Genomic DNA, 22303 nt, shown 5'->3' on the forward strand with positions numbered 1-22303 from the left:
GCATAGATATGATATGTGTGGATAAAGGCTGGGGGGGAAAATTGATAGACACTAAGATTGATACCATTGGGTGGTCTGATCATGCCCCGTTATGGATGGATCTGAGTTGGGGAGGGCCTTGGGGGGGAGATACGTATTGGAAATTAAATGATACACTACTGGGAGACCCGAAGATAGTGCAACAGCTGGAAACGGGGATCTATGATTTCTTAGAGTTTAATAATGTGGACCAGTTCTCCCCCATGACGATCTGGGAAAGTCTAAAGGGGGTTTTACGGGGGGAGTTGATCTCTATAGCAGCCTATCAGAAAAAGTCCCGACAGCGGGAGGAATTGCAGCTCCGGGAAACGCTTCGTATTTTGGTGGATCAACATAAGAGGGGACAGGGGGGACCGCAACTGAGGCTCCGGATTCAGGAAACCCGGATGGCTCTTGGGAAGTTGGAAGACGAGGTGGTTAAATTTAATCTTGAGAAGTTGAGGCTTAAATTTTTTGAATCGGGGAACAGGGCGAGCAAACTTTTGGCTCACAGGGTCAAATTACAACAATCAAGGGGTAATATTCTGGCTATTAAGGAGCGGGATGGTAAGGTGATTACTGACGATGTAGGCATACAACGGCGGTTTAGGGAGTTTTACCAGGAGCTTTATTCACCAGAGCTTGAGGGCTCTCTGGGGGAGAGCCAAACCTATCTACAAGAGTTGGGGTTACTTGCTCTATCTAGCTCAGACGCTCTGGGGCTGGAGGAGGATATTACAGTGGAAGAGGTACTGCGGGTGATTCGACATTTGAAGCCGGGAAAATCCCCTGGGCTGGATGGATTTACGGGGTTGTTTTATAAAAAGCTTTCTCCCTTGGTTGCACCCTTGCTAACTAGATTATTTAATTCCCTGAAAGAGGGGGAGCGCTTGCCTTTCTATATGCGATTAGCAGGGATTACGATAATCCCTAAACCGGGGAAAGATGGGACTATGTGTGGCAGTTACCGTCCTATATATTTGTTGGGTATTGATACTAAAATCCTGGCCCGTATCTTGGCGGATAGGATGGCGACCCATATGCCTGACCTGATCCACCCGGATCAGGTGGGGTTCATAGGAGGACGTCAAGCAGCTGATGGTATTAGGCGGGTGCTGAATTTGGTGTGGGAGGCTCGAAGATCAGGGTCTCCCTGGGTGGCGGTGGCGGTGGATGCCGAAAAGGCGTTCGATCGGGTGGATTGGACGTTTATGGAGGCTGTTCTCCGCCAGATGGGATTCGGATCGCGGTTTATTTCTTGGATTCTTACACTCTATCACACCCCGATGGCCTGTGTTAAAGTTAATGGGGTCTATTCCAAGCCATTTGAGTTACATAGAGGAACAAGACAGGGGTGCCCGCTCTCTCCCCTGTTGTTTGCTTTGGTGATCGAGCCCTTGGCACAGAGCATTCGTCTTTCACGGCAGGCGAGGGGGGTACAGGTGCAGGGGGTCGAGCATAAACTGTCCCTTTTTGCAGATGATATTTTGGCCATAGTGGAGGGGTCGGAGAGATCGCTTCTGGCCTTGCGAGATTTGATGCACGACTATGGGAGACTCTCAGGCTTTAAAGCTAACTTATCTAAGACGGAAATCTTGAACATCTCGGTACCTGCAGAGGAGGCTCTAGAACTGCAAAGTAGAGTCCCCTTCCGCTGGGTGAAGGGTCCTATTAGGTATCTGGGGATCCTGCTTGGGGTGGACTGGAATACTTTGTTCTGTCATAATTATCTTCCTTTGGGTACGGCTCTGAGGCAGGACCTTGATAGATGGGACCCCTTATACCTTTCCTGGATGGGCAGAATGGAGGTGGTGCGTATGATGGTCTTGCCCAGATTTCTTTATCTCTTTCAGGTTCTGCCTGTAGAAGTTCCTAAAATATATTTTACTCACTGGCACAGGTCTCTTTTACGCTTCATATGGGGGGGAAGGCGTCCCAGGGTGGCGAGATATGCCATGTTCAAATTTAAGGAGGAGGGAGGCTTGGGGTTGCCCAATTTGGAATTGTACTACCGGGCGGCACAGCTTCGGGCGGTTGTGGATTGGCATGCGACTCCGGCCAAGTTATGGGTTCAGGTGGAGCAGGGTCTCTTGGGGGGTCCCAGGGACATCCATGCTTTGTCTTATTTACCGTGGGTGGGTTTACGGGAGAAGGAAATTGCTGCTATTTCTAACCCATTTATACGGTGGACGTTGCGGGTTTGGTGGGGGGCCCTTAGGAAATTGATAGGTAGGGGAAGGGGACTACATTTTTTGCCTATTAGATTTGCGGAGGACTTCATCCCGGGTAGGGAGGGGGGAGTTTTTCGCAGGTGGGAGCGAGGGGGGCTGAGATGTTTTGGCCAGCTGTTGGAGGGGGAGCACATCCGTGAGTTTCCTGAGGTCCGAGCCTCTTTCCACCTGGAACAGCGTGATTTATTCCCCTACTTACAGGTAAAGGATTATATTATGCGCGTTAAGGCAGGGGACCTCACCTCATATGAGCGTTCGAGGTTTGAAATGTTGTTGGGGGAACCGGTGCGTCGGGGATGCATTTCGCTCCTTTATCGGTTACTACAAGCTGACCCAGATCAGAAGACATCCTATATGAGGGCTTGGGAACTAGACTTGGGGCTCACATATACGAATGAGGAATGGGAACAAATCGCACTGCGAATACACCACGTGGCGGTTGCTCCGCAATTGGTGGAAAATGCTCTTAAGCTTTTGGTGCGCTGGTATGTTACCCCGGTGGTGATTGCCAAGATGAGTGTCTCGTGCACAGGAGAGTGCTGGAGAGGGTGTGGTCTGCGGGGAACGTTCTTTCATATGTGGTGGGAGTGCCCTCGCATTGGGGACTTTTGGACCCAGGTGTTCCAATACGTGGGGCGTCTTTTGCAGTGTCCTTTGCTGCTAAAGGCGGAAACTGCTTTGTTGGGGGTACTCCCCGGGGCAGTGGAGGACGCACAAGACAAGCTGATGCGTCTAGCATTTACGGCGGCTAGACTAGTGCTGGCCTCTCATTGGAAGAGTCCCACGGTACCCACGGTAGCGATGATGCGAACGAAATTGGGATGGGTGTGTGAGAAATTCCGGCTTTCAGCTCTACTTACACGCCAGAGGCGACAGTTTGAGGGTCTGTGGGGTAGGTTCCTGGAAGTGGAGGGGAGCTCTGAATTTCCTGTACTGGAGTAATGGCTGACTTGTTCCTGCTATGGGTATTCCTTAGCCTCTTGGGCTCACACCCCTTTCCGTCTCCTCTATAGGTGCCTCTTGTGTTAGGGGGGGGGGGGACTCGGCTTCCTAATGGAGCTGGATAACTTGGCCTGATCTACGGAGGAGGGGGGAGGTAGGGATAGGGAGGGGGGGGGGGGAGGGGTTCTGGCTTGGGGGGAGGGGCATCTCACTTTGTATTCACTGTATTTTTGCTTGTCTGGTTCTGCCATATTGTTGTAACGATGGCTAACAGTGTTTAAATAAAGAATTACAAAAAAAAAAACAGGGCAGCAAGGGTAGTCAGTTTACCTCAAAGAAGATATAGGGGGAAATTTTGCTCTACAACTTCACTCCAGTTATCCTCTAGGTGAAAGAACTGAGAAGAAATTTTTGCACAAGAATGTTTAATAAATTTGCCCCATAATCTGCTGCCTTTCACACACTGAAATGTAAAGCTGCTCTTTATGGTGGATAGAAGTCTAAATTCTAGGTTGAAAACTGACAAATTTAAAGTCTGGCCATGATTTAAAAATGGTTTAAAACATTTAACAAAATAGAAATGGTCAATCCCATATGAATTTCTAAAACCACATGTATTCCTTAAAATCTTATATACAGTAATTTTGGATTTCACAATAAAGTGCAAAGTAAAACATGTAAACTTTTACATTCATAAGAGCCATATTTAGAAATAAAAACTTGTTAAATATATTTACAAACTAAAATATAGGGCAAGATTTACTTTTTTGGCCACAATGCATAAAAAGTTCATAAGCCAAGTTGCATTTTTAAACAGCATATCTTTCCTTCAAGCATTCCACTGACTGCAGCTTCAGGCAGGGAAAACAATTCCATAGAAAGAAAATCATGTGGGTGTTGGAACACTTCAGAACACCGGGCCTGCTCTTACAGCTAGCCCTTCTACCTAAAACCCCTGAGTATAGGGTTGTAAAATCTGGACACCCTAGATCCGCTCCCAGGCCCGCCCTAGCTCTGCCCCCTGCTGCCTGCTTTGGTTGGGCAGGAGGCAATCCATACATGCGTGTGAAAGGAGGCTTTTCAAAACCCAGACAAAGTGTTGGGTTTTGAAAATCTGTCTGGACCCCCCCGGAGGACATGTCCTGGGAAATCCAGACATCTGGTAACCCTACCTGAGTATTTACTGATGTTTTGCCTTCCACAATGCGGCTTTTCTACTTCCCAGAAGCTGCTGTGCTTAATTCAAGGCATATTGAACCAGGAGAAAACAGGAATCTTTGCAGACTGTGATTATTGCTAATCAAATACTGCAGTGCAAGAACTGTTGAAACCACAGAGGTTCTTTCTTCAAAAGATCAGACCTTGTAAGAATTTAACTCCTGGGATGAAAGATGAGCTATTATAAAACTGCATGAGCAATTGCCATTTTGCATCAGTTCTAGTGGGGCTTTTTTTTTTTTGTATCATCTTTCCAATTCTGCATCTAGTATCTCTCCCCAAGTAGTGACATCCATGGGATACATGCTTTTCTCTGGTAGGTCAGTGGAGGAATCGATGTTGCTGTACTTCCCACTCAGCCATGCACATTTGATTTTGCTCTTCCAGTAGTTCCTAAATAGAGTAATCTAATAACAGAAAACAAGAATAAATGTGTGATATAGGAGGATGTCCAGTCTGTTATAATTTTAAATGAGATGAAGCATGCAATGATCTCCCCTAATCTGAACTGGAACCACAGCCTGGTGTCTCTCCAGCTATTCTGAGGTGTGAAACATGCCTGTTATATGGCAGGATCTATGTGAGTCAAAATGCCAGAGAACTAGGAGTATCATCACATGGTTTCAAGGTCCCTGCAGAAGTTTTCATTTGGGGGAGGCAGGTATGACAGAATGTTGGTGGCAAGACAGGTCAGGCCTTAACAGTCACAAGAATGCAAGAGAACCATCTGCTCTTTAAATCATTTTGCCGTCATATTTGTAATGTTAACAGAGCAAATGCCTTACCACATAGGTGGTTTTTTTTTTACTGTTATATTTATTCTTATGGTTCAGACTTTGGTTTTGTTATTTGGCTTATATTGTTTCTGCATTTCTGACAGAACCTTGAGAAAGTAACTTATTAGTTTTCACTTTTCCTGAGGCATAGAGAGAGAGGGATTAAGTTCTCTCTGGAAAAGGAAGCATAGAAAAATCATAACCATGCTTTCCTTCTCTTTCCTCTAGCAGCAGCATTTGATGAAAGAGGAAATGTTTTTTAAAGCTATATTGCTGAATATTCAGCATTATTTAACTGGAGAGCGCAAGATGGCAGCTGAATATTAGCACTTAGCTGATAGCAGGTAGCTGACTAGCCCCCTCCTTTACTAATGCGTAGTGCGTGTTTTAGCACCCGCAGCAGCGGTAACTTCTCCGACGCTCATAGAATTCCTATGAGCGTCAGAGCAGTTACCGCCACTGGAGGGCGCTAAAACCCGTACTACACGTTAGTAAAGGATGAGGTATGCTGCACGATAGCCAGCTATCTGAGAAATTTAAAGCACTAGCTGGTTAAGTTTAGCTGCCAAGATGGGCCACATAAATAGCTGGTCTGTTTTTGACTGCTATAAACATAACCGGCCAGTGCTGAATATTGGACTTAGCTAGCCAAGTTTATAACGGCCAAAAATAAACCAGATATTCAATGTTGGCTCTGGAAACGGCCCAGCATTGATTATCCAGGCTAAGCGCAGACCATGGGAGTCAGCCCGGCTAACTCCTGCGGTCTGAATATCGGCCCATGTTTCTCCTATTAAGTTTCAGCCTTATCACTCTATAACTTTCCCTAACTACAGCAAGGTTTCAGAAGCTTCCCAGAAGAACTGGCAGATTTACAGAGTTAGTGCCACCCTCTTGCATTACAGTAGCCTTGTGAAAGAAGTGAAAGACGCAGTGCTTTGTTTTGGATTTAGATTTGATATCTCACCTTTTAAATCCAACTCAAATCCAAACTTGGGAAAATCTGGAAACCCTAGGGAAGGAGAAATTATGTCTTAGCAGATAGTTCTCTTTTCGTTAGTTAGCAGTGCTGTGGATCCAGCAGTGGTCCGGTAACTCATTCTCTAAGGCAACCTTAAGTAAATTACCTTTTAGAGGGCAATTACTATTTGGTAAAGGCTAGTGTGCAGGACTGTAAACCCAAGTCTTTGCCTGACAGCAGGCCCTGGTCCTTTCAATGTCCATGATATTCTAGTTTTCGTTTCTCCAGACGTTCCCGTAAGTACTATGGGGGCTCATCTGGGAAGTGATTCTATCAGTCAGCCAAACAGTGGTTTGGTTGATCCTGGTGTCCTCAAGTCGACAGGCGTCTACCCCTAAGAAACAGTTCTGATGCCAGAACCTCAGCTGCCCCCTCCTCAGATTGGAGAGTGGCTCTTGGCCTTCCTGATGGAATGGTTGGTCATCACTTCTGATCGCTAGGTCCTGGCTATTCTTTGGGATGGTTACAAACTCAAGTTTTCTTGGCCACTGTCAGAGCTCTTTCTGGACTCCCCAATGCAGAGGCCAGACAAGGCAGCCTGGGTGGAGGCCACAGTTCACAGGTTGCTGGACACTGCGGCCATAGAACCCATCCCAGAAGTCCAACTCAGGCTCCGGCAGAGACTCGATATACTTTAATGTGCCAAAGAGAGACTCTGGAGACTGGAGACCTATCCTGGACCTCAAAACGGTCAATGCGGGCCTCAAAGTTCCTTGTTTCAGGATGGAAACTGTGCACTCTGTAATAGCTTCAGTAGCTCTGGGGGAATTCTTAGCTTCCTGGACTTGACAAAGGCCTATCTTCATATCCCCATTTTTCCAGAACACAGATACCTGAGATTCCATGTTCTGCAGCGGCACTTCCAGTTTGCGGCCTTGCCTTTTGGGTTGGCGACGGTGACAAGGACCTTCACCAAGGTGATGGTGGTAGCCCACCTGCGTCAACTGAGCATTACAGTCTTTCTGTACTTGCATGACTGGCTCATCAAAGCCCAGTTACAGGCAGAGGGGCGTCGGATGATTCACCAGGTTGTTCAGCTGCTTCAACATCTAGGCTGCATGGTTAACTTTCGAAAGAGCCACCTCATACTGATGAAGGACTTAGAAGGACCCATGCTTCACCATGGGTCAGAACAAAGTGTTTCTGCCCACCTTGCGCCAGGTAAAGCTTTAACAACTGATATGTGCCTTCCTGGAGACTCCAGTCCCAAAAGCCTAGCAGTACCTGCAGGTTCTGGGGTTCATGATGGCGACCACAGACGTAGTTCCCTTGGCGATGGCCCATCTGCACCTGATACAGGATGCACTTATTTCCTGTTGGAGACCACAGAAGGATCTGTTACATGCCTGGCTCCCTTAGACGGCAGAGGCTCAGAACAGTCTGGCCTGGTGGTTAAGTCCCCCTTCTCTATCCTGGGTTCTTCCCCTCTGGATCTCCAAATGGGTGATCCTGATGACGGATGCCAGCCTGTTCAGGTGGGGTGCTCTTTGCTTGGACAGCCCAGTCCAGGTCCCCATCTGAGAGAAAGTGGTTATCAATTGCCTGGAGCTTCCACCACCCTTCCATACCATCCTTCTCACAACCCTTCCATACCACCTTGCCCCTTTCTCGCCCTCCACCTCCCTTCCATACCATCCTTCTCACAACCCTTCCATACCACCCTGCCTCCTTTCTCTCCCTCCACCACCCTGCCCCCTTTCTCTCCCTCCACCACCCTTCCATGCTCCTTTCTCTCTCCCCCTCCAAACACTGCAGCTGCCGCTCTGCCCTCTGAGCTCCTTTGCAAAAGGCAGCCCGAAAGCAGAATTAGAACAGCTGATGGCAATGCGCCCCCCCCCCCCCCGCATCAATGACAACGCAGCTGGATCTGTTACAGGAAGGTCTCGCGATGACTGCATCTGCCAGTCCATCTCCCTCTGATGTCACTTCTTCTGGAGCAAGTAAGTGACGTTGGAGGGGGGAGGGCATTACCATTGATGCCGGGAGGGGGCCATTGCTGTTTTAAAAAAATGGCAAGGTGAGTTGTCCTCCTTCAAAGGCACCCCTCAGTTTTGGGCCCTAGGCATGTGCTTACTGGGCCTATTGATTATTCCGGCCCTGCATGAGCGTGGTCCTATCAATGGGTACCTGTGGTCCAGGACAAGAGCTCCTGTTGTGAGTTAAGAACATAAGAACATAAGCAGTGCCTCCGCCGGGTCAGACCATAGGTCCATCCTGCCCAGCAGTCCGCTCCCGCGGCGGCCCAAACAGGTCACGACCTGTCCAAATCACCAGAAGGGGCCCCCATGCCACCTTGGTTTCCTATTGAGTCCTATCTTCCCATCAAAGTCCTAGCCCTCCGGTCTTGCACATGCACGACCTGGTCGGGTTTCTATACTTATTTTCTGGTTAGCTTTCTCAGTATCCCACGATCCCTTTATCCCTCAGGAATCCGTTGCTGTAGGTTCGTTTGGCAATGGCTGGAAGTGGCAGGAAAGGCCCCAGCTCTGCCTGAGTTTGGGCCCATGTACCCGCAGTGTGCCCCCAATTGATTCTGTTTCCACCTGCGGATGACTCCCCCATTGCCACCAGTGATGCCACCAGAGAAGTACCATCCTGCAAGGAGGGGGGGATGAGGAAGGAGAGGAGATGAGGTTTGTGTGGGGACAGAATGGGTTGGTGGTGGGGCTGGGATAGGCTAGGGTGGTATGGGATAGAATAGGGCCGGGGTGGATTTATGTAGCCTCTCTTTTTTTTTTTTTTCTTACAAAATATGGTAACTCTGTTGCCATACACTGGACCATTGTTTCTCACTTGTTAATAGCCAATGCAGAGAAAATGCAAGTATTATGCATCTACATGAAATGAAAACCTTTTATAAGAAGCCTCATGAAGCAACTGTATTAAGACTATCATACTAAGAATGTTTAGGCAACCTTGAGCACTTGGGTTCAGACGATGTGTGACCTATTGCTGGGTGATGGCTATTAGTTGTGTTAAGAGTACCAATCCAACCCATAAAACTTTATTTAACTTGATAAAATTTCATTCTCAATGAATTTGCCTCAATAACTGACTTTTCACTTTCATTCACACAATCTGCTACTGGACACTGGAATGAATATTTTTCTGAGTTGGAAGCAACAGTGCTGCTGCAGCGTTCTAGGTACAGACACAAGTCAGTTGAAATGAAAACAATATGAAAGAGGAGAAGACCAACTGTACCTTCCATGAGTATCCATTGCCTCGATCATCATCAATCTCCTTCTGACAGACACCTCGTAAAGTTAAACAGTGGCTTCTCCACAAATGATCACAGTTCTCGATCATCTGATTCCAGCTTTTACAGGTCATAGCAGCGCTGCACAAACTCTGCAGGTCAAGTTCACTGAAGATCCTGTAACTGACTTCTGGAGGCACAAGATTGACAAAGTTCCCAGAATTTTCTTTTTTCTTCTTCTCAGAGTAAAACATGGCTGCTTCTTTACAGCCTTGAGATTACGTATTTCATCTGCATGTTTTCTGCATATTTTTAAAAAAATGTTATAAATTGAAATAAAATCTGGAACCTGGAAGAAAACAAAAACAATGATAAACGCAGCAGTCTGAAATCCCACATCCAGGCTCTCTAGTGGTAGCTACAGGAAGAAATAAAGTCTAAAATTCATGTTACCGAAGGAAAAAGCCAGTGAAAAAATAGTGATGTAGGACTGGAAGCTGGTCATAAATTTATTAAAAAGATGAATGACTGACCACAGACTTTCATTTTTCTATGTTTCTATTACATGAATGTCTTTAATAAATATAAGAGCTATACAGTAAATAAAACCTGACATGGCCATTTTCACCAAAGGGTTATAATTACACTTCTCCTGTATTCGTTGATAGGGGATTAACAGAACCGCAAATACAGAAAAACCGTGAATAACTTTTTCATATGTTATTCACTGTTTTCTATTAAAAACCATTGTGAATATGGTGAAACAGCGAATAACAGGCTAGGTAGGAGACCTGGCCTGTTCCTGAAGGAGAGGCAAAACATGGTGAAGAAAGTGCTGGGAATCATCGGTTTTCTTTGTAAATGCTTGGAATCAGCGATTTCTCTATGCAAGCAGACATAATTTGGGACGGAGGAGCCAGCAAGCTAAAAATCGTGAATAATCGAAACTGCGATTGCTGAAACTGCGAATACGGAGGGAGAAGTGTAGAGCAAAAGTAATTTTCAGTAAGTGCTAGGCTAGCTATCTCCACTATGTATTCCGGAATGTAAACTTCCCTCATTTGAAATCTGCATATGATATTAGCTATTTCTAACTGAAGAATATTTGTTTTGATGAAAGATTTTACAAACAAAGGTACAGCCACTGGGCATCCAAGGCACTGGATTTAGCCAATCTATATAATGTCATTTTGAAAAAGAAATTGACAACACAATTGGAGAAATAATATTATTTTGGAGGCGCTATACTAATGAGATCTTTACAATATAGAGAGGGAATATAAACACCTTGAAAAGCTTTCACAATTAATTGACAATCAGAGAGATATGAATCTTAAATTTCATATTCAGTATGATAAAACAAATTTAATTCCTGGACATCACTACAAAAAACAATGACACATTTGATACAAGTATGTATTGCAAACCCACAGATGAACATAAGTTGTTACATTTTGAAAGCTGTAATAATCATGTCTTACAAAAGAATCTAGCAACAAAGAGAAGGAATCGAAGTACACAGCACAGCAGTGAACAGGAGAAAAGTACCAAAGGCCTTGGTACTGTTTTCCTGTTCATTTTATTACAAAAGAATCTGCCATCTAGTCAGTTTCTCCTTTTAAGAAGGTTATGTTCAGAAACCCAAGAACTTTGAGCATCAATCAATCATTATGAAAGAAAGATTCATTGAAAAAGGAAAATCACACAGAATGCATTGATAAAGGGTATGGAAAAATTATGTCCCACCTGTTAATTTTCTTTCCTTTAGATGCAGCAGATGAATCCATAGACTAGTGGGATAGCATACATCTACCAGCTGGTGGAGATAGAGAACTGACTCGCAGGCATATATCTTGGATGGAGTCCCTCCAGGTCAGTTAGTATCACTCCTTGCCCAAGCATCAGGAATAATGTAGCTGCACATCAACAAACTTCTTCCCCATAAGCAAAAAAATAGAATATCCTGACCCTAACCATGGATTCAACCCCTGCGAGAAATTATCTTTGAAAACCTGCTCCCGAAAGGCCAAATCCAGCACTATAGCACCAATGTTGTGCCGGCAAATCTGGTCCAGGCCTGACGGCTGTTTGTTGTTTTTTTTTTTCTTATGGGAAAGAAGCCCTCAGGACCAAGGAAATCTATCTACTCCATGGGTGGTGAGGGGGGGGGGGGGGGGGGGAGGAAGGGACCTGGGAGGGCCCAGATGTTGCCCCTAAAGTCAGAACTGTAATCTTCCGACACCCCTGCACTCAAATGAAGCCTGAGCAACAGGAGAATCAGCCTCTCCGAACAGGAGCCAACATCAGATAGCCAGGAACCACCGGAATAGCAGCCATTCAACCTGCTGGAGATAGAGCATACTAACTGGACAGGAGGGACTCTATCCAAGATATATGACTACGAGTCAGTTCTCTATCTCCACCTGCTGGTAGATTTATGCTATCCCACTAGTCTCTGGATTTATCTGCTGCCGGCGCTAAGAAAAATAGTGTTAACAAATGAAAAGAGAGGATCCTTTAAAAACACAAGACAAATCTAATCACGATAAACTAGTCTACACAATGAAGTTTTCACATCTTTCTATTTTTCACATTTTGAAAAAATATTGGTACACTTTGCAGGGTTTAGATCATTTTTCTAAAAAATTATTACAGTGGTCTATGGCAGAGGGAGAAACCAAAAATACATTTCCACTGACAAAAAAGCAGTTTTGTACCATTCTGCATCAGCCAGTGCTGGTGGTGGAAGTTTCAAGTTTCAAGTTTATTTATTATTTGATTAATCGCCTATAAATTCTAAGCGATGTACAAATCAGCAAAATACATATTTAAAATATACATGAAGTAGACATACATTATTAATAAAGGGATAAGTTTTCAAAAAATAATAAAAAAAACGAATTAACGCAATACATGACACAATAGGGAAGGCAGGAAAGAAATACAATCTTAGAAAGGAAACAGTCAACAATTAAAGGTTAAGCACAAGAGGAATGGAAAGACTACTAAATAGGTAAGTTAAAAAAACAACAAAATAGCAGTTAACATTTCAATTAAATATAGAATGCATCTTTAAAAAGAAAACTCTTAAGTTTGCTTTTAAACTTTTCCAAGTTCTTCTCCTCTCTTAAGTATAGCGGGAGTGAGTTCCAAGTCTGAGGCGCCGTAATAGTAAAGATAAATTGCCTTCGAGTATTAATAATTTTAAGAGAGGGGATGACCAATAAATGTTGGTCGTTTGATCTCAGTAATTTAGAAGAATTATAAGGTATCAATGCTTTATAAATAAAAGCTGGAGTTTTAAATAATAGAGATTTAAATGTAAGTAAACATAATTTATATAGAATACGATGAGACACCGGAAGCCAATGAGCATTTTGAAGTAAGGGAGTTACATGGTCAAATTTCTTTGCTCCCATAATTAATTTAATAGAGACATTCTGGATTATCTGTAACCGCCTAATTTCTTTTTGAGCCATTCCCTTAAATAACGCATTGCAATAATCAATTTTAGAGATAATCATTGAATGAATCAATATATTCAATGATTTTGCACATATAAATTTGGATATTGCGCGTATTTGGCGAAGTCTAAAAAAGGTAGCTTTAACCACATAACTAACGTGGTCATGGTAAGTTAGTTTTTCATCTAAAATCACCTCTAACATTCTAATTTTATTTATCTGCTTAAGTATGACCCCTTGGATGGAAATTGGAGCAATGAGCTTATGGTTATCTTTCCAAGGGAAGAGCATAATATTTGTTTTATTAATATTAAGGGATAATCTATTGGTGTCAAGCCATAAATGAATCTGTTTTAATTTCTCGTTGATAGCTGAAATTTCAGAACAACTATTAGGGTCCAGAGGATGAAAAAGTTGTATATCGTCCGCATAGGCAAATACGGAGAAGCCAATAGATTGGCAAAGAGAGGAGCAAGAAATATATTAAACAGAAGGGGAGACAGGATAGAACCTTGTGGGATACCATATGTAGCTGAAAACTAGCAGAGGTAGAATCATTAAATGAAACTATTGAAGAACGATTATCCAAGTAAGATCTAAACCAAAGCAGGACTTGCTCCTTAATGCCGATGGATTGTAGTCTATCCAGTAAGAGATTGTGATCAATTGTGTCAAAAGCTGACGAAAGATCAATTGAAATCAAAAGAACAGATGAATGACGATCCAAGTGGTAGAGTATAGAAGTTGTCATACCAATCAATGAATGTTCAGTAGAGTGGTATTGCCGAAAACCTGTTTGATTTGGGTGTAAAATATTTGTTTCTTCTATAAAATGTGATATTTGGTTAAATATTATTTTCTCTGTTAGTTTTGCCAAAAATGGGATATTTGATATTGCCTATAATTTGATTTCTCTTCAATACTTATTTTTTGATCTTTAACAATAGGGTGAATAATGGAAGTCTTCCAATCCATGGGCATAATGCTATGCTGTAAGCTCTCATTGATTAGAAAAAGTATTGGAGGTCCAAAAATATCAAAGTACCGTTTAAGAATAAAAGGAGGGATTGACTCAGATTGCATACCCTTTGTATTTATCGTCTTAAGAGATTCAAGTTCTTCAAGAGAAGGAAGATGGAATTGCGCACATTTTGCGGATAGTGATAGTGTAGATTCCAAAGCCTCTTGCTCAATCATTGTCTGTCCATCCTTACTAAAGTTTTCCCTAATGTTTTTTACTTTATCCATAAAGTAGGAACAGTAGCCAAAAGAACCACCTTTTCCACCTGACCTTGGTGCTAACTTATAGAATTACCCTTTTTGAGTTCAAAAACTGATGGCAGGCATTGAGGAAGCAGTGCGGGGCCAGGCTGGATGCCGAAAAAAAATCACTCCTGCCCTGCACCGCTGGCTGTGACATTGGAGGAGGCCGCAGGCAGCCATCCATCAAGGGAGCTATTTTAAAAGGTATGGGAGACTCCGCGGTTTATCTAATGGGGTGGCTTATCTAGGATTTTTAAAATGAGAATAGGCATTTCCTGCGGCCTATACATGGGGAAATGCGGTAGTAACAGCGTTCCATGCTACCGATCCAGGGCAAGCAGTGACTTCCCCCCATGTCTGTCTCAATAGCAGACTATGGACTTTTCCTACAGGAACTTGACCAAACATTTTTAAAACCAGCTACATTAATTGCTCTTACCATATCATCATCTACACCACTCAGGATTTTGTAGACTTCAATCTTATCTCCCCTCAGCTGTCTCTTTTCCAAGCTGAAGAGCCAAACCTATCTTATTTATTTAGTTTTTATTTATTGTATCTTTAATGCATCATTTTTGTAAACCGCTTAGAAACCTCACGGTTATTAGCGGTTTATAAAAATTAAATTAAATTAATCGCTTTACTCATAAGAGAGAAGTTCCAAACCTTTTATCATCTTGGTCGCTCTTTGAACCATTTCTAGTTCCACAATATTTTTTGGGGAGATAAGGTGATCAGAATTGAATGTAAAACTCAAAGTCAAGTCACATATGGGTCATTCTTCCCCATGTGCATCACTTTGCATTTGTCCACTTTAAATTTTATCTGCATTTGAACGTCCAATCTTCCAATTTCCTAAAGTCTTCCTGCATTTTTTTCACAGTCATAAGAACAAAAGAATAGCCTTCTGGGTCAGACCAATGGTCCAGGGATGTTCAAGATGGGCCTCAAGATCTACTGGCAGGCCAGATTTTCTGAATATCCACAATGAACATGAGAAATGTAAAGTATTACATGTGGGGAGCAGAACTCGAGGTACAACTATACAATGGGAGGGATGTTATTGAATAAGAGTACCCAGGAAAGGGACTTGGGGGTAATGGTGGACATGACAATGAAGCCGTCGGCACATTGTGCAGCGGCCGCTAAGAGAGCGAATAGAATGCTTGGTATAATCAAAAAGGGTATTACAGCCAGAACGAAAGAAGTTATCCTGCTGTTGTATCGGGCGATGGTGCGCCCGCATTTGGAGTACTGCGTACAATATTGGTCGCCGTATCTTAAGAAGGATATGGCGTTAGTCGAGAGGGTTCAGAGGAGAGCAACACGTCTGATAAAAGGTATGGAAAACCTGTCATATTCTGAGAGATTGGAGAAGCTGGGTCTCTTTTCCCTGGAGAAGAGGAGACTTAGAGGAGATATGAGAGACTTACAAGATCATGAAGGGCATAGAGAGAGTAAAGAGGGACAGATTCTTCAAACTTTCTAATAATAAAAGAACAAGAGGACATTCGGAAAAGTTGATAGGAGACAGATTCAAAACAAATGCTAGGAAGTTCTTCTTTACCCAACGTGTGGTGGACACCTGGAATGCGCTTCCAGAGGACGCAATAGGGCAGAGTACAGTACTGGGGTTCAAGAAAGGATTGGACAAATTCCTACTGGAAATGGGGATAGAGTGGTATAGATAGAAGATTACTGCACAGGTCCTGGACCTGTTGGGCCGCCGCGTGAACGGACTGCTGGGCACGATGGACCTCGGGTCTGACCCAGCAGAGGCATTTCTTATGTTCTTATGAAAGAGATCTGCCTGCACTGCCTTCTTGGTATTCAAATCTCTCTCATGCATATTCACTGTGGATATCCAGAAAACCTGGCCTGCTAGTAGATATCGAGGACTGGACTTGGGCAGCCCTGCTCGTCCATCAATTCCAGTATCCCGTTCTCATGGTGGCCAATCCAGGTCCCTAGTACCTGGCCAAAACCCAAGGAGTAGCAACATTCCATGCTACTGATCCAGAGCAAGCAGTGGATTCCCCCATGTCTTTCTCAATAACAGACTATGGACTTTTCCTCCAGGAAATTGTTCAAACCTTTCTTAAAACCAGCTATGTCTGCATCTGTTTTAACAATTTTGAAGAATTTTGTGTCATCTGTAAACTTAATTACCTCACTCGTCATCCCAATTTCCAGATCATTCATAAATAAATTAAACCAGTCTCAGTACGGATCCCTATGGCACTCCACTATCTACCCTCATCCTGATTCAGCTGCTTAGCCAGCTACATTAGAGGTGTGCTGCAGCTCAAAATGGCCTACCCGTGGTTATACCACTGGATTGTGTTTGGCATGGTTGTAGAATGGGTGTGGATAGCATACAGCAATTAGGATGAGGTACATACTGCTTGCTGTCAGTTGTGCAGGTAGTGCTTTCTGGTGAAGATGTGCTTAAGTGAAGCAATAGTAAGTGGTGCAATGCTAATACATATGAGGGGGCAGTGTCATACCAAGGGGGGGAGGGAGGGAGGTCCGCCCCGGGTGCATGCCCCAAGGGGGTGCACAGCCAGCCACTCTTCCTATTCTGCCGCTGCTCCATCTAACCACCGCATCCCGGCATCTTAACTCCTTAACCCGGTCGGCAACATGACTTCAATCCATCGTGTGGCCTCACTGGTGAGCGAGCGAGCTAAGTCTCCTCTCATTGGTTGCCTTTGCCGGCCCGCTGCATGGTAGGTGGAGGCAAAAGGTGAGGCGGGCGGGGAAAAAGTGCAGGGCCCACAACACTTCACCTCCGGCGTCAATTCTAACGTCGGAGAGGAAGTTCTGGGCCAGCCAATCGCTGTCTGGCTGGCCTGGAACTTCCTCCCCATTAGAACTGTCGCCTGGCTCGGGGAAGGAGCAGGAGAAATTGGCTGCTGGCTTGGGGGTGGGGGTAGGGAAAGAATCGGGGAAGTGGAGAAATAGGCACGATGGCTTTGTGGGGGCTAGGGGGAGAGAGAAAGAAAGGCAGAAAGAAAGAGGGGGACCAGGGGGAGAGAGAAAGAAAGGCAGAAATAAAGAGGGAGGCCTGGGGGAGAGAGAAAGAAAGGCAGAAATAAAGAGGGGGGCCAGAGGGAGAGAGAAAGAAAGGCAGAAATAAAGAGGGGGGCCAGGGGAAGAGAGAAAGAAAGGCAGAAATAAAGGGGGGCAAGGGGGAGAGAGAAAGAAAAGCAGAAATAAAGAGGTGGGCCAGGGTGAGAGAGAAAGGCAGAAAGAAAGAGGGGGGGGGGGCCAGGAGGAGAAAGAAAGGCAGAAAGAAAGAAATATTGGCTTTACAGAAGAAGAACCAGAGACTCATGAAATCAGCAGACAAAAAGGTAGGAAAAATGATTTTATTTTCAATTTAGTGATCAAAATGTATCCGTTTTTGAGAATTTATATCTGCTGACTATATTTTACACTATGGCCCCCTTTTACTAAACCGCAATAGCGTTTTTTAGCGCAGGGAGCCTATGAGTGTCGAGAGCAGCGCGGGGCATTCAGCACAGCTCCCTGCACTAAAAACCACTATCACGGTTTAATAAAAAGGGCGGAGGTAGTTGTCTATTTTTGTATAGTTGTTACTGAGGTGACATCGCATAGAGTCATCTGCTTTGACCTCTGAAAAAAAACCCTGAATATAAATGATAATTAACATTGTCTCTGCATACAGTGTGCTTTGTGTTTTTTTTTAAATTTTATTGTTGGTAGATCATTTTGACTTGGTCATTTTAAAAGTAGCTCACAAGCCCAAAATGTGTGGGCATCCCTGCTGTAAACACTGGTGTCCATCCCAGCTTGTGCTCCCTCCGGCGGTTGTTTCACTTCTGGCCGGCTCCCCTGCTCAAAGCCACGGGCGTCGGCTCCTCGCGCTTCCAATGCAGCCGCGGATCGTGTGAGGTGTAGACGCCCGCTGCTATGAGCAGGGGACTAGCCAGACATGCTGGGCAGGGAAGAGATGTTGCTGCTGCACAGGGAAGGGGTGAGAAATGCTGCTGCTGCACAGGGAAGGGGGTGAGAGAGGGAAGGAGGGAGAAGGAAGACAAGGGAGAGGAACTAGAGATGCCAAGTCCATGGGAGGGAGGGAAAGGAAAAAAGGAAATGAGATACCAGACCATGGAGGGGGGGGGGAAGAGATGCCATGGCATGGGAGGAGGGAAGGGAAGGAAGGAAGGAAGGAAAGGAGAAGAGAAAGAGAGAGATGCCAAAGCATAGGGGGGAAGGGGCTGAGACAGAAAAATGGAGAGGGGGTGAACCTGAAATGAATCATGTGCAAAGGAGAGAAGGGACCCTGGATATACAGTTTATTGAAGGGACATACAAAGAGGGAAGATGCCTTATGGAAGAGAGAGAGGGTGGACAGTAGATGGAAGGGGCAGAGAGAGTGTGGGCAGTAGATGGAAGGGGTAGAGAGAGAGGGCAGAAGCTGTGTGGAAGGGGCAAAGAGAGGGCAGATGTTGCAGGGAAGGGAGAGAGGACAAACGCTGTATAGAAAGAAGAGAGCAAAGAGAAGATGATTAAAGCAGAAACGACAAAAGGTAGAAAGATTTTTTTGTTGCTTTACTTAGAATCAAGTAGTATTGTAACTGTATTGATAAAAGTTTATAAACAGGAAATGGAAATAAGGCAATTTTTTTGGACTAAACCCCTTTCCTCAGGACAGGATAGCATAACAGCAGTATACTGTACTGTTCTGAAGAAAGATTTGGCCTCTGAAAGCTAATTGAAAAATGGATTAGTCCAATAAAATGGTATTTTCTTATTTCTCATTATTTGTTTTATTTTTATTTGTTAATTTGTAAAGTGGTAATTGTTATGTATCAGTTTTTTTTCAAATTTACATCTACTGTCTTTATATTTTGCACAGTATTAGAGGACATGTGTTACTGTTTTTGTGGTGTTGCATTGTATGCAGAATCTGGTTTCTTGGCGGTTCATTTTAACTTATGTCTACATATTTCTATTTTTAGTTTGTGATTATTCCATATTGGGTGAGGGTGTATCTCTGTTCTGTGTGTATGAAAAGAACATAGTTTTCAGTTGGCATTGACTGCAGGATCAGTTGACTGCAGGATCAGTTGACTGTGCGGGATCTGGCTTGTTTAGTTTTACAATGTATGTGTTGGTGTTCTAGTGCTCACTGCTGCCTTTTCCTAGGTACACTCTTGTTGTGCGATATGTGGATTGTTACTAAAAATCATATTTTTGATATAGATGGGGGGGGGGGGTGTCAAAAAATAATGGGTCCCGGGTGTCACATATGCTAGGTACGCCACTGTGAGGGGTGATGAGAAGTTCTCAGCCCAACCAACTTCTAAATTTGGAGTGTTTTTTTGGCCATTTATCTTATTTCATTAAGTGCCAATTTGCAGAAACAAAATTCTATGTTTAGACATTATTTCAGATCATTGATTGGACCATATTCACTTCATTTTCTTCTTGGTTGGGAGAGAACTTTTCAGCACTCCCTCACATGTATTACTTAGACAGAACATGCTGGGCATGCCCATGAGCATTTGCACCTAATGTTGATTTTTGCTGTTATAGTGCATAAATGCAAAAACAATGAACTTTGGTAAAAGGTCCCATAAGATGGAGCAGCTTTCCATATAGGCTCTGTCAATGATGTAATCTGTGCTGAGGTTGGCACTTTCTATGGGCTGTCATTGTGCTGACCCCTCCTCCCACATGCTGCTTTCATGCATGCATGAAATCCAAGCATGTGTGGGGTTGGGGCTAGCATGGCAGAAGCCCACAGAAAGTGGTACTATTTGACAGGCCATTGGTGAAGGACCTCTTCAGCTGACAGGGCTTGGGGACCCTCGCCAGCCATATCAGTGAATGGTACCACAATTTGGAGGAGACCCTGGCCTCTCCAAGTCTAAATCACTGTACTTACCAAGAAGTGCATTCATTCTGCAGTCTCTCAGTTTTTCTCCTTTCTTATCTCTCCTTACAACCTTGCCTGTAAGTCACTGTTTTGTGTACCCTTGCTGTGCCTGGAATAGACTTCCTCAGTCAGTATATCATCCTCTGTCACTGGCCTTATTTAAAGCTTAAAAGCTCATTTTTTTTGAGACTACTTTTAAATCTTAAACCCTTCTTCACTTTTCTAATGCCAATAGTGATTGTAATTTTTCACCATAATAAATGGAAATTCCTAATGTCTTATTCGTCTCGTTTGCATGTCTTTTTAAACAGATTGTAAGCTCTGTGAAGCAGGAATTCTCTTTCTATATGGGTAAAGCACTGCCTATGTCTAATTGCTTTGTAGAAATGGTACTAGTAGAAACACTTGTAAGGATTGGCCAGATGTTTGACTCGTTAATTGGTCAAACCAGGAAGAGCGTCCGCCCCTCTTCTTAACTGCCAGTAAAAAAAACAAACGGATGGGGTAATGACAAGCTCCTGCACATGACCCAACAGTGACAGCAAAAGCCTGGCTCGATCCAGTGCGGTAGAACCTAACGATTAAGGCTCACTCACACCACAGAATCAGAACACAGGTTGTGGTACCGTTTAGAATGAAATCGTAATATCAATCATCATCGTCGTCATAATAGTGATCATCACAAGCGAGCGTTAACGTACCTGCACCTCACACAGCTCGACCGTTTAAACGTCTGTTTACATGACAACAGAATGGATCCAAGCCTATCAGCGCGATGGCCGCACTGGATGCTGGGGCTTGTCGTCTTAAACTAGTAAGCATCACGCGCTCATCCATGCATGAAAGTAATATATGAACTACGACCCCCAGAAACCTTTTGGGCCTGAATCCAATGCTGCCAGTGACAGCTGTCAAAATGGTTAACGCTGGGGTTTGTGTTCCAGCGACCGGCGCGAGCGAGTTCCAAAAATAGAACTCAGAATCGAAACTGAAACCAAAGCGGAATCGCTTCCCTGTGTTTCTGATTTCATAGTTTCCGAATCTTTTCTGAAGAAAGCAATTCCCGCAGAGCTAAAGCTCACTTCCATTGCCCGCATTTGTGTCCAGACAGTTATTTAACAACAAATGCGGTAGGAGGCCCGAGCCCCGCTCGGAACCTTGGGAAAGGGTTTAGTTTCTGATGGGAGACGAGAGCTGATGGTTCCCGGCGGTATCCTTGGATTTTGCATTCGTTTCCCTTAGTGGTCAGGCATGTCTAGTTTTGAGCTGGAAGCCGTGGACAGCGGCCGCCGCATTGCGTTGTCCACGGGGGAGACGGTGATCGGAAGAGGCCCCTTCTTGGGAGTAAGTGTAGAGGGCATACTGCATGGTACGGGTGGATGGATAGTTTTTGGCTATGTTAGGACCTCGTAGTTGGCGATTCCTGGCCGGGTTGCGCAGAGTATTCCTTGCTGAGCCTTAGTAGTACTTTACCAAGGCGACAATTTTAAAAAGGCACTTCTTATGGTAAAATGATATTTTACGCGAAGGAGTATCCATGAACTAAAATAATCTGTATTATATGTGCATAACTTATATACGTACGTGTTCTTAGAGAAGGGACATATTTTATAACACACATAAACTGGGAAGATCATGCATGTTAAATAGCAATTGTAAACTTATGCTTGTACTTTTTGGGGGTAATTTTCAATGGGAAAGTAAACATCTTCCCTTTAAATATTGGTGTAGCTTTTGTGCATAACTACTGCACACGTTATGAATTTGCTCTCAGTATTGTGAGCAATGGAGAACGCAAGGACTGTGTAAAGCTATTCAGCACCCTTGATAAATCTTCTGCCCCCCCCCCCCTATTAACTGTGAAGCCTGTAGGGTATCTTCACTCACTATTTCCCTGAAATTTTGATGATTGAGCTCCGCAATCAGGATCAATCCAAAACTGATATTTTCCTGTAACCCAACCCCCCCTCACCACACACATAGAGGTTGATTTCCAACAGCCTTTTAACTGGATAAATGGGTTATATATATGTAGCTCTTAATCAAAATTAAGAAGTATATTTATTTATTTATTTTGATTAAGGGCTGTGATTAAAGAAAAGAGATTAGATTTATTCATCACAGATTGATATCAATTTTCTCCCTATTATTGTGAGATATTATATATATGTAGGACACAAAAGAGTAGGGAAGGGACACAGCACATCAACCACAAGGACAATCAATTTATTAAAAGCATATAAATTGGTAAAACATATACAAA

General features: G+C 43.9%; 2 protein-coding genes across 8 annotated transcripts in view; one reads left to right on the plus strand and one right to left on the minus strand.

Moving 5' to 3' along the window:
• Positions 1-3611: 3611 nt before the first annotated feature.
• Positions 3612-20815, minus strand: FBXO48 (F-box protein 48). 2 transcript variants are annotated; one of them, XM_033937196.1, is made up of 3 exons: positions 20742-20815; positions 9411-9754; positions 3612-4816 (listed from the first exon to the last, which is right to left on the minus strand). In XM_033937196.1, exons 2-3 carry the CDS (start codon positions 9657-9659, stop codon positions 4655-4657), a joined length of 411 nt encoding a protein of 136 aa, XP_033793087.1. In that variant the 5' UTR covers positions 9660-9754; positions 20742-20815; the 3' UTR covers positions 3612-4654. The 2 variants fall into 2 exon arrangements, with proteins under 2 accessions (XP_033793087.1, XP_033793085.1); XM_033937194.1 differs by lacking the exon at positions 20742-20815 and adding an exon at positions 20050-20306.
• Positions 20789-22303, plus strand: part of APLF (aprataxin and PNKP like factor) — a 227654-nt gene continuing 226139 nt past the window's right edge. For 2 of the 6 annotated variants that reach the window (XM_033937190.1, XM_033937191.1), the window contains exon 1: positions 21183-21384. In XM_033937190.1, the coding sequence (XP_033793081.1) occupies positions 21292-21384 (93 nt within the window). In that variant the 5' untranslated portion in view covers positions 21183-21291. Of the gene's footprint in view, positions 20855-21182; positions 21385-22303 lie in introns of those variants that run through there. The other 4 variants (XM_033937192.1, XM_033937193.1, XR_004538758.1 and 1 more) reach the window with 4 other exon arrangements.

The sequence above is a fragment of the Geotrypetes seraphini genome, chromosome 3 (assembly GCF_902459505.1).
Source record: "Geotrypetes seraphini chromosome 3, aGeoSer1.1, whole genome shotgun sequence".
Taxonomy (NCBI): Eukaryota; Metazoa; Chordata; class Amphibia; order Gymnophiona; family Dermophiidae; genus Geotrypetes; species Geotrypetes seraphini.

Excerpts from the sequence above, each read along its gene's own strand:
- FBXO48 (XM_033937196.1), bottom strand. The coding sequence starts at position 9,659 with ATGTTTTACTCTGAGAAGAAGAAAAAAGAAAATTCTGGGAACTTTGTC. Across the intron at positions 4,817-9,410 it reads GCAATGGATACTCATGGAAG|ATTACTCTATTTAGGAACTA; the intron begins GTACAGTTGGTC and ends TTCTGTTATTAG.